Here is a 12,010-nt window from a genome sequence, read left to right as displayed (position 1 = left end):
AAAGTGGCTTATGTAGGGATTGAAATTTCGATTATAATTAAATTTCATGCTAAATGTTACAAGGGAAGGAGAGTTTAAAGATGTCATTGAAGATGAGGAGATTAAAGAAGCTTGTGTAAGGTTGGGTCTAATGATTCATTAGACGAGATAAGTACGTTACTGTACTCTCTGAATTTTAGAAAACAAGAAAAAGGATTTACAACCTTTGATCTAATACAATACACGGGAGAGAAAGAAGCTTTCCTTGACTATTGGATCAAAGGCCAATGGTTTGAGAACCACCACCATCTCGCATTCGATAAATTTATTACAGGGCTGGGTCCATATTTCGGGTCCGCAAATGGGTCATCAATGATTTGTTCGTAAAGAACCACGAAGATGATAGAACCGAAGCATACAATGCAAGTCAATCACCCAAGCTGAGAAAGCACCGTCAGGAGGAGGAGTTGTTGAAACCACGTGCACATGTTTATAGTCTACTATACTCGCATTCGTGTCTCCATTCTTGCCGTTCCCTCTTCTCCCCCTCTCTCTCTGTTACTAACCCAGCACCAGCAGGCAGCAACGGCAGCATAGAAGTTTCCCGTACGCCGTAGGCCCGTAGCGATAAGTCGCGTACTACCTTCTCTTAGGATAGTATTCAGAAATGTGCTTCGTTTTTCCACAATGGCAGTGGCTGTGGTGAATGCTGCTGCTTCCTCTCTTGCTTTATCTTCACAATCTCCCGCTTCGTTTCTGCCTTCTGTTCCATTTTTCCTCTTCCCCTTATCTTCCACTTCCTGTCTATATCCCTCTGAATCAAGGAGATATTCCTCGTTTGTAACTTCTAGGAAAAGGGTCCTCTCTGGCCTCCATGTGGCCGCCAATAACCAGATTTCTGAAACTAGTGATGATTCATTTGAAGATGCAGAAGATTACGAAATGGAGGAGGCCAATACCGAGACTGTCGTTTACTCCTTTTCTCCTGTGCCTTTGCTATTTGTAGCTGCTCTTCCTGGAGGTATGCTTTTGTTACCTACCCTTCCTGAGATCAGGCATTCTACATTTTGAATCTTTGTATGCGCTAGCTGCTGTTAAGAGGTAGAAGAACTATCTTGGTATATTTTTTTTTCCCCAGCAGGGCAAGGGTGAGATTTAAGAGAGGAGATTTGAACCCAGGACTTCCTGAATCCTCAACTTTAGCTACTAAACTATCTTGGTAGTTGGCACTCGGCTGTTCTCTGAGAATCTATTTCGTTGGCATGATTTTACCTGTCTTGAATTGTAACCAGACCAGAATATATTGTGCCACATTTATATATGAGAAAAGGGATATCTTAAGTATAGACAATGTAAGCACAGGTGGATCAGTTACATATATTGCAAATCAAAACTGAAAAAACAGACATTTATTTCCCCCTGAAATTCCAACTTTGAACTTGATTCTGAATGCCTTGCATTTTGTGTTTAGTGAAGTATGCTATGGACTGGTTCTAAATTTATCATTACTCATCTGTAAAGCTATTCACACTGGAACCAAGTTTTCCAGTGGCAGGACAGATACTTGACAAGATCTAATGAACAATACAAAGTTCATAAACTTTAGGAGCTTGCACTTTATTAAAACAATGTGCAGAATACACTTACAGTTTTGAGGCGACTGAGGCGATCAAAATCTATCTCCTCTCTTCCAAACGCTTGCAAAACCTCTTCCCTAGCGACTGACTGCCAGTCTTGATGCTTGCTCAGTAAAATTAAGGTCCATACCAGCAAGGTTGAAGTGGTGTCCTGCCCACCAAAATAGAAGAGTTTGCACTCTTCAATTATATCTTTGATGCTCATACCAAAATCTTTGCTGCCATACTGATCAATCTCCTTAAAGTTAGATTCCAACAGTATGCCCAATAAGTCGTCCCTTCTTCCTTCCCCTGCTTTCATTGCTTTCACTCTCCTATCAATTATGTCCCTTATTGTTGCTTGAACTACTTTTTCAATCTCCTTCATTCTTCTGTTTCTCTTCGTTGGCAAAAACCTATAGATGAAGAGATTACCGAGCAAGAAACTCAGGATGTAAGATATCAAAGCTAAGATAGTTCTTTAAGTTCAGCAGTAGCAAGCACTCCATGTCCATGCAGAACAAGGGAATATGTTTTTTAAACACTGGGGGAAAAGATTGAAACCAGGAGCATACCTCATTCCAGGGATATATAATGACCTTTCAGCTGTCACAACATGGTCTACCTGTTCTTGTTGAAGTTCTAAAATTTTCCTTCCTTCTTCATAATTACTACCAAATGCTGTGCGAGAAATCACATCACCAGTTAGGGTTTGAAGATAAGGCCAAACATCCAGCTCACAAGATCCTTCTGGCGAAAATTTTTCCTCCCAATTCCTCAACATCTCACTGGCACTCGAATGAAAAGCCGGCAGCATAAGCTACTCATGGCAACAATAAAAGCAAGCCAATTAGTAACAGGTGTACAAGCAAAAGTAACTTAGCTCCACATTAATCATTACTTTCACAGGATTGAAACTCAAAATAAAAAAAAAACTCAAAAAAGGCTGTGGCTAATTACGTCAAGAATTAGGTGTGATAATTGTGTAAATGGATGATCAAGTTTAAAGTCCTAAAAGAGCACTAGATACGTTCCCTTCCAGTACAAAGTTCTTTCAAGCGTAAAAATCGAGAACTAACTTTCCTTCAAGGCAAATAAAACAGAATCAAATAAAACCTTGATTTTCTCTAAATTGAAAGCAGGATTAATTATTTTCCGATCTTTAGCCCATTTATCTCCCTCAGAGTCTAGTAGCCCTTTCGCCAGCAATTTTCCAAGTGGATTGGAATGTTGCTTTGGGAAGAGATTATGCTTAAGGAAGATCTCCCTGAGAAGTTCAGGGTCCCGGATGATAACTGAAGGTTTAGGCCCGAGCCACAGAAAAGTATTGCTACCTGCAAATTCAATACAGATGAAATCTTCTTAAAAACAAGAATCAGAATTTTCAAGAAGACGACTTAAATCCCACGTACCATCTACAAGCCGATGGCACAAAAGTATGCAAGGTCTTTGCTAATTGAAGGCCACAACAACAAAGAGGAAATTGCGAAGGGCATTAATGTAGGACATGTGCAACAGGAAACTCAGCTCTGATCACATGACTATAAGCCTATAACTGAGTTCTGATCCTTTTTAATAAACCGACTTTTTATTCGACAACACTTTGATTATGAAACGGGTAAGAAGACTTGTGTAGAGCGTACCATATTTGTTGATGGTTTTGACGTGGAAAGGTATGACTCTGGGCACGATATCATCAGAGAGACTGATTGGCTTGGATTTGGCTTCCCCAAGCATCATTGCTAACTCTTTCAAGTCCCCAAAGAATGGTCTGTAGGAATTTCCATTAAGACCTTGTGCTCTGAGGCATTTTTCCAGCCTTCTTGGTTTCAACCACATCGAATTCAAGACTCCCCATGCACAGACTAGCAAAGCTACGACACAAGAAACTGAAATAAAGCTCAACATATTCTCCAGTAGTTTCACCTCAACTCCCAATCTCAAGTGACCACTCACTCTAGCTAATGTTAAATTTTATAAATAATTCACATAAAATTATACTTTATTCAAAAAAATTATATCATTCAGACCGATTGTTTCGTCGATGGCTTGGTCGTAGACATTATCGTATGATTCAGCATGGAGTGACCACAGATTCCTTGACCAACTCCCGGTCCAATAGAACCAGGCCCTACCGCCAATCCAGCAGCAATAACGGAAGCAGCAGCAGAAATCAGTGGATTCATAATAAATTTTCTCGTACAAAAAAAAAAAAAGGGGGTTAATGATACAACCAACTACTGAATTATGATTTAATTAATCCGTTACTAGGATTCAAAGTTGCTAGTTTGTGATTCCACTTTTAGGATTAAGATAATTCCATTTAGCCCCTCAAAATCATGGTTCTTCGTCCAATTGAGCCCTTGAAAGATCACTTGATGTTCAAACTAGCAATTCAGTACTTGGTAACTTTTAATCTTGTGAGCTTTTCCCTAACCAGCCCCACAAATTTTACTATACAAGTAAAACTTACATTCAAGTTCCATTTCAAAATAACATTAATGGACCCCTCAAATACTTTAATACCACTCGTTTCCTTTGTATAGAAGTGACATTTTGCAAGATCTTCTGAGACATGAGGATTTGTTCTGCAAGAGTTACTTCAACCAATGATAAAAGTCTCAATTGTCGGCAAAGTCTGTATTCAAATCAACAGCGCCAGATGGGCTGTTGTGTTGGGCACTCTATTTTCCTTTAACGTATGACATCAATGATGCAAATTGGTTTTTGCTCTTAATTTTGCTGAATTCTGTATTTATATTTTGTGAATTAAATCAATGCTCCTTTCATAAAATTCTATTTTTTTTTTCTCATTTTTAACGAGCATGATTTGACCCGACATGTCATTTTTCCATCCCAGCAATCGTCATCAGTGGCGATAGAAAACGAGAAATGAAAGAAATCACGCGCATTCAATCATAAATAGGTGTATTTCTCTTGATTTATTGGATAATATCAGAAACCTCCCCTGAGATTTCTCTTAATAGCAATTAACACCTAAATTTTTTTAAAAAATATCACTTACCTCCCATTAATGACTATATTAACCCTCACTTTAGACATAACACACATGTCATATAAATGAAGTTCAAATAATTAAAGAAAAAGAAATAAAAGTCACGTTCTTTTCTTCCTGCTTTCTCCAACATTCTATGTTGTCCATTTTTTTGATGATTATGCAATTTTTATTTTGTAAATTGTCGTAAATTGAATTTTGTTTATCCATTTTTTTAGTGATTGTGCTAGACTATGATATAATTTAATTTCTTTAGTTATTTTGATTTGGTTTTTATAGCGATTTTGTACAATTTAAATGCTTGGGTCATGGATTGAGAAGATGTTCCAAAAAAATAGAATTCATAAAGGATTGTCTTTGATCATATAAAATTGAATCAGTGCTAATGTTTTTCTTTATAAGTATCTTTTTTTTCAAATTTATATTTTTAAGAGCTATGGCATTCTGATATGGTGATTGTACTTAAAATTGTTTTTCAGGTGTTGATTTTTAATGGAGTAAACAAAGTGGTTTAAGGAGTATCTACATTTAGTAAGAGGAGCAAAAAGGCAGTCTAGGATTTTTTTAAAAAATTTATGATACAAGAAGCAAAAGTAAGAAAGATAAGTGATTATTTTTAAAATTCTAAAGATACTAAGGTTGCGTTTGATTAAACTAAAGTCTAAAAACCAAAATTTGAATTCATTAAATTTTTGAATTGTTAAATATTAAATTTGATACATTTGAGTGTATATCACATTAAGTGATAGATGAATAGTTTATCACTTATTTTTAGAAACAAGTTTTACCTAGAAAATTCAGTGCCACTTAATCAATTCAAATGCGTGTGAGTATATTAAGATTTGAATTCATTAAATTTAAGTGCTAAATTGGGTTATCAAATAATGCCTAAATCATATTAAGAAAAACCTTAGGGGAGAGGTTTCTGATATTATCCCTAACTTCATCGATAAGTTTGAACTCTGGATATTCTTGTCCTGTGATTTGAATATATTAAAATTAAATACTGAATTGAATTATTAAACAGGGCCTAAATCACACCACAAAGAACCTCAAGAGAGGTTTTTGGTATTATCCCTAGCTTCACAAGTCTCAACTCTGGGTATTCTTGTCCCCTGATTTCTCAAGACTACAAAAGGTTCAAAGATGATAACGTGTCTCCAATGACCAATATCAAGACATTATTGCCTTACCGTGATGCACATGCACTGCAGAATTGAGCAACCTCTTCCACTCAGCTTAGACGTACATGGCTAAAGTCAAAAAACTTTTTTTTTCCAAAGACTTTTTGTCACACCTCAGACATCGATTCTCGCGTCTCCTGTTCTACGTCAAAAAGCAGGTAAAGATGACTGAAATGATAATAAACCTGCTCCATGAGGATCCCACCTCGGAACGTATAGGGCAAAAACTTGACTTGACTAGTCTACTAAATCCAGTGATTCAAATTTTTTCACATTTTTGTTATGTATTTAATACTTGAATTGAATTGATGAAATGATGCAACAAATTTTGAATCGCTAAATCCGTTAACGTTATCGAATTTATCCAAGCTTTTGCCAAAGTACAGAAGTTTCAAAAGATGAATAGCTTGAATAGAAATCACAATGGGACGGGATTGGGACGAGGGACCCCTCTCCCATCTCCCACCCTGCTGCCTACAAATTTCCCCCGCCCCCGCCCCGTCCCCCGTTTCACCCGCCCCTATTGCCATCATGAAATGCTAATAACTTGACTTCCGTTAATTTATATCCAAAATTTATTAAGCCAGCTTACAATCCAGGTATTACATCGTTCCTTTTAACTCGATCCATACTCATGCCATAATATTAACTTTCCATCCTCGTGTCATGTTTGATCTATGAAGCTTTTCTTGTGTTTCAGCGATATGAGCATGTCAGCTGACTGAGTTATATACACCTACCAAATAGTTTTCGTTGATACAAGTAATAATATCTTCACAGCAACTAACCCGCTAAATTCCCTAATTTGAAATCTTAAAAAACTTACATGTGATATGATATCTCTATATAGTTGTGGTGTATCATTCAACGTTCTTTGAAGTTTGAGAAGTTGTCTAACATTTGTCTGGTAAACCAACTGGAAACTTCTCTTTTTTCTTTTGTGAGTTTGACAGTGATCAGCTGACTGAAGGTTGATCACCACTGAACTGCAATGGTGAATTGGTGATTACTATAAACGTGTACTGTATTTGTAGCTAAGTGCTCAAAGATTTTAGATTAAAATTATTTCTTGAGTAGGTGATGATGGTAAAATGCATTTTCCAGATTCTTTTCTCTCCTTTTTTGGAGTTTGATATCTAAATATAGAACTAAGTTCTGCTGCACTATGTCTGCTCACCCAAAAATATGAGTATATAACTGCAATACTCTTGTATCATACATGTTATATTTGTGCACTCCAGAAATAATGTACATCAAATGAAAAACAAGAAATTGAAATTTTAACGTCTGAACTATTCCCCACAACCTAATGACCCAAGTTATTGCAAGTTACTGCAATTTGTGCAAGATCAAGTGAGCACCATGTTGTGGTTGAAGTGTTATAATTGCACGGGGAGCATGAGAATAAGATGGGGAAAGTTCAAAGGAGAAGCTCTGCAGAATCATGACTAGCACCAGTTTGGCTTCCAACATGGCAAAATTTTGCCCAATGCATATACGAGGTCCCCAACCAAAAGGGAAGAATGCAACTTGCCCCTTAGTTGCATGAGGCACTCCCTCAGCAAACCTCTCTGGCTTGAACTCCTTCGCATCATCACCCCATATTTTAGTGTCGTGATGCAATGCCATTACTGGTAGATAGAGCAGCACATCAGCTGGGAGACGCATGTTTCCTAATTTAGTTTCTTCAGCAACTCTACGAGTAACTGCAGGAACTGGAGCGTACAGCCTTAGAACCTCATGTAGTATCATGGTGACCTGTCATGGAAGGAGAAACTTGTTCGAATAGGAATAGGAAAACCCCTCCTTCCGCTTTATATTATGACAGACAGACCAGATTGTAAAGTTCATATTTAGTTGCTGTTTTATACATACTGTAATTTTTCAACCTGCAAATTTTCTATCCAATGAAGACATTCATCTTTCTTAGATGGCAGTTTGTTATAATCTCCTTTCTACTTGAAGTATTTTTGCAGAAAGCTTCAATTTTTGCCTTGAAGATAAAATTTCAGATGCATGGAGTAGAAAAAGAAGAAATTTCGAGAAGGTCCAAAATTAAAGATCATAAAAGCTGTTATTGTCAAAGGATTTTCAATGAAAGCATAAACATCAGAACACTAGATGAATTTCCATCGGTAAAAGACTTTCTGCTGCAAGCCTCGAGGGCATAGCAAGCATTGATTCCGTCTACACAGTATTGTGTGACTAATATGTGTCAACTAAGCAGCTTCTAACAAAACATAAAACTATTATTTCAAAACAGTTTTCGGATAACTCAGAAGAGCAGCTTAGTGCCAATGTATGCTTCCCGTCATCAAGCACTCAACAAGGCTTTAACTTTTCATTTCATGCAAGTGCTAGTGACATAAATGCATTATTTTACAATAATTGATCAAAAAATATTGTTTTTGTTGGAATGTGTCAACTAAGAAGCTTTTCATACCAGTTTCTTTAGTATCTTGACCATGTATAGAGTTGTATTCAGAATTAATTTTTGTTCTTTCAGAGAGTGCTCAATCTCCAATTTGGCCACATTCTTTCAGAGAGTGCTCAATCTCCAATTTGGCCACATGAGGACTGGACGCTCACAAGGGTAGAAGCTTCTACTTCTGCGTCAAAATATCTCAAATGAAATTGAAAATGCTCTCCCCAGGAATTAGACCACCTGGTTCAAATCCCCTTCCCCCTCCCTGCTTCTTAAATCTCACCCCTCCCCTGCTACTAAAAACAAATAATAAAAAAGAAATTGAAAATGTACTCACAAGGTTTAGGCGATTTAGTCCATCAAAATCTGGTTTTTTAGTGCCAACGAGTTGCAAAACCTCTTCTCTAGCTCGTGCTTGCCAATCAGGATACCTACTCAATAAAATCATTGTCCATACGAGCAATACTGATGTAGTCTCCTGCCCTGCAAAATAGAACAGCTTGCATTCTTCGATGACCTCTCTGATAGTCATGCCAGCGCCATCTTGTCCATGGTTATTGATTTCTTTGAAGTTGGATTCCAATATTATACCCAACAAGTCATCACCATAGGCTTTACCTTCTCTCACTGCCTTTATTCTTGAGTTGATAATTTCCAAAATTGTATCTTGAACCGCTTTTGCAATTTGTTTCATTCTTCGGTTCCTCTTAGTTGGCACGAACCTATAATGAGATAATTCAGAAAATAAGCAACACATTGTGTGCTTATAATACTCAATTGAATCCAAATCAACTATCAAGTTCGAAGCGAAAAGAATTTAACTGATAGTTTACAAAAAACCAACTTTCTGGAGGACTTAGAGATCAGCAAATACATTTACCTCCATCCTGGGATGTCCACTGACTGTACAACCTTAAGCCAATATTCACTCTGTTCTCTTTGAAGTTCAAATATCCTTCTTCCTTCTTCATAGTTACTGCCAAATGCCGTCCGTGAAATTGCATCAGAAGTCAAAGTTTCAAGGTCTGGCCATACATCCAACTCACTTGAACCATTCGGGGCAACAACCTCCTTCCATTTGTTCAATATGTCACTAGCACTTGTATAAAATGATGGAAGCATGTGCTGCAATCAAGATAACGAACCAAATGAAAAAAAAAATGCACCTTCAGCACCGGTACAATACCAGTAAAGCTTCTTCAGGTCATTCTACTTAAGTAGGATTTCTGAGTCATGTTTCTACCTATTTGTCAAAGTGAACTGATTCATTTGAAGGGTCACTTCGTTTCAAAGGTGCCTTTTAAGACCACCTAAAACTAGAGCTGCTGACAAATTCAGTACTCAGTGGTTTATAAAACAAATGAAAGTTACAAAACCTTTAACTTCTCCACATGGAAAGCTGGGTTTATAAGCTTTCTCTGTTTGGCCCATTTATCTCCGTCATAATTCACCAGTCCTTCGATCAGCAACAGGCTAAGAGGATTAAGACGAGGCTTTTGAAAGAGGTAGATCTTTTGCATAACCTCCCTAATGAGTTCAGGCTCCAGGATGTACACCATTGGTGTTGGTCCAAGCCACACATATGTGCTCTTACCTGAAACTCAAAATTGCCATGTCTCAGCCAAGTTTATTTTCACCTTATTTACATCATAAATCAATGGCATTTAAAGTTGTATCATTTGGTGTGTGTGTTTTCTGAAGGAAATGCGAAAAACATGACACCAAGAATTAATAGGAGGGGATCAACCTTAAACGTTCTTGGGGAGCGTCAATTTTCATCTACAGAAGAGATGTCATGTACATCACAACCGCATTTCTAAATAACAGCATTTACACATTTGACAATCCAAATCCACTGTCTCAGAATCTTCTGCTTGGCCATTAATCAATGCGATGTCCAATTTTCATTATATCAAAATTTCAACCAAGTTTTTGGTTTCCATAAATGCTGCCATCTATATTCTTAATGTTGACAACACTTATCAGCTTAACCCTAACAAGATCGCAAATTAATCTAGTTTATTGGTAATCTTTTTTCCATGGCTATTCCAACATCTTAAACCCCAAATTACACGAAAAGAAGAACAGAAAACCAAAACCAATCATAATAAAGCTGCCTTATTTACCAAAAAGGGATGGACATAATGGGTAATTCAAATAAGAAAATCACTAGGTAGGATTTGGATTGCGATTTTTCGTCGAAAAATTACGGCGTTTTCCGTGATCACATTTCCCTATTATCTTTTTCCCTCGCATACATCAAATCGCTACAATAATTTTCCCATAAAAAATCATGAAAAATGCAATCCAAACACAACCTTAGTTAACAAACATCATGTGATGTCAAGCATGTAAACTTTAAACTGTCACCCAACCAAGAACTTTTAAAATCTTCATAATTCTGCTTTTCTAGCTGAACCATTGAGTAAATAGACCTCACAAGGAAAGAAGTAAAACATGAAGAGGAGGATAGCAGCAGTACCATATTTCTTCAGGGCATCAGGTAAGGCAGGCAAGATTCTTGGGAGGATGTCATCAGAGAGGTTGATAGGCTTGGATTGGGCTTCTCTGATCAGGGTTGAAATTTCTTTGAAGTCTCCATACACTAGTCTGTAAGGATTTCCTTTGAGACCTTGCTCTTTCAGCCGCTTCTCCAGCTTCTTGGGCCTCAACCATACCCAGTTCAATACTCTCCATGCCACTACCAAAATTGCAGCACAAGAGGAAATTGCAGCAATTGTGATGTAGCCTATTTCCATTTCTGGACACTGTAGCTGTTGCAACTCTCAACGTCTGTTGCTTTCTTGACAGCTCATATAGTTGTTTTCATGTATATGCAATAGAGTTTTGAAAAAAATAACATCGAATTATGATACATCAAACATGGGATCTTTTATCCCGTGCCTAAGATTTATATATCTTGTCTGAAAAAGCTTAAATTTACAACACAAAAGTGAACGCAGTTCAGTGGTGGGGATAATATCAAAGTTTCATATTGAACCCACTCTCTCATCTCATTGACTTTCGACATCATATTTTTCGAAACTTAAGAAATTTCCGGTAAATAGTATGAAATCGAATAAAACCATAATTGTAACTGTCCCAACTCCCACGTCCCTTGTGGAACCACTTGTCGGCGCTAGAAATCGAAAAGGATGGGGGAACCAAGTATCAATAATAATTTATCGGATAATTTCAAAAACCCCCCTAAGATTTGTCATAATATCTACCTCCCCTAAAGTTTTTAAAATTTCACTTACATCTCATATCAACTTGACAATAATAAATATTCCTATCAAAAGTCATAAATTGATAACATTATCCTTGCGCTTTTATAACTATTTAAGTAAAACCCAAAACAAAATAAAAAATTTAAACCAAAAAATGTAAATTAAAAAAATTAATTGCTATCTAATAATGGACCATATTTCTTTATATTGGGGTCATGGTAGGATAACAAAGAACGTAAATAAATTAAATCTAATCAAGGTCAGTCACTTGTGAGAATTTTGGTGAGTAATTAATACCTTAAAAAATTTCATGGACTGTTCTAATAAAGGAAGTGAAAATATTTTTTTGGAAAATATGTTTTAATATATGATATAGTTCAAGTTGTATTGAAAACTAAAATAATCTCTTCATACGTGTGAATTTTTTAAGGTATAAATTTTACTTTTGTTCCAATACAACTAAAATAAATAGTTTAAGTCAAGAAATTTACACCTTATAAAAATTTAATCTTATTTTATTTGTTATTGTTGTCATAAACTTCATAAGTAGGATAAGAGTA

At 36.5% G+C, this 12,010-nt stretch overlaps 3 protein-coding genes across 4 annotated transcripts; 1 reads left to right on the top strand and 2 right to left on the bottom strand.

Moving 5' to 3' along the window:
* Nucleotides 1-299: 299 nt before the first annotated feature.
* Nucleotides 300-1,210, top strand: LOC113773357. 2 transcript variants are annotated; one of them, XM_027317984.1, is made up of 2 exons: nt 300-1,000; nt 1,118-1,207. In XM_027317984.1, the coding sequence occupies exons 1-2, from the start codon at nt 667-669 to the stop codon at nt 1,129-1,131; spliced, it is 348 nt and encodes a 115-aa protein (XP_027173785.1). In that variant the 5' UTR covers nt 300-666; the 3' UTR covers nt 1,132-1,207. The 2 variants fall into 2 exon arrangements, with proteins under 2 accessions (XP_027173785.1, XP_027173786.1); XM_027317985.1 differs by having other exon boundaries at nt 301-1,000; nt 1,121-1,210.
* Nucleotides 1,211-1,484: 274 nt separating this feature from the next.
* LOC113773453 (cytochrome P450 CYP72A219-like) lies at nt 1,485-3,636 on the bottom strand. The gene is made up of 5 exons (XM_027318102.1): nt 3,239-3,636; nt 2,712-2,929; nt 2,171-2,415; nt 1,627-2,011; nt 1,485-1,553 (listed from the first exon to the last, which is right to left on the bottom strand). Exons 1-5 carry the CDS (start codon nt 3,501-3,503, stop codon nt 1,485-1,487), a joined length of 1,182 nt encoding a protein of 393 aa, XP_027173903.1. The 5' UTR covers nt 3,504-3,636.
* A 3,357-nt stretch (nt 3,637-6,993) lies between these two features.
* Nucleotides 6,994-10,979, bottom strand: LOC113773354 (cytochrome P450 CYP72A219-like). The gene is made up of 5 exons (XM_027317980.1): nt 10,703-10,979; nt 9,597-9,814; nt 9,101-9,345; nt 8,558-8,942; nt 6,994-7,553 (listed from the first exon to the last, which is right to left on the bottom strand). Exons 1-5 carry the CDS (start codon nt 10,977-10,979, stop codon nt 7,125-7,127), a joined length of 1,554 nt encoding a protein of 517 aa, XP_027173781.1. The 3' UTR covers nt 6,994-7,124.
* Between the last annotated feature and the right edge of the window lie 1,031 nt (nt 10,980-12,010).

This window comes from Coffea eugenioides, chromosome 6 (genome assembly GCF_003713205.1).
Source record: "Coffea eugenioides isolate CCC68of chromosome 6, Ceug_1.0, whole genome shotgun sequence".
Classification (NCBI taxonomy): domain Eukaryota; kingdom Viridiplantae; phylum Streptophyta; class Magnoliopsida; order Gentianales; family Rubiaceae; genus Coffea; species Coffea eugenioides.
This window is presented reverse-complemented; position numbering and strand designations above follow the sequence as displayed.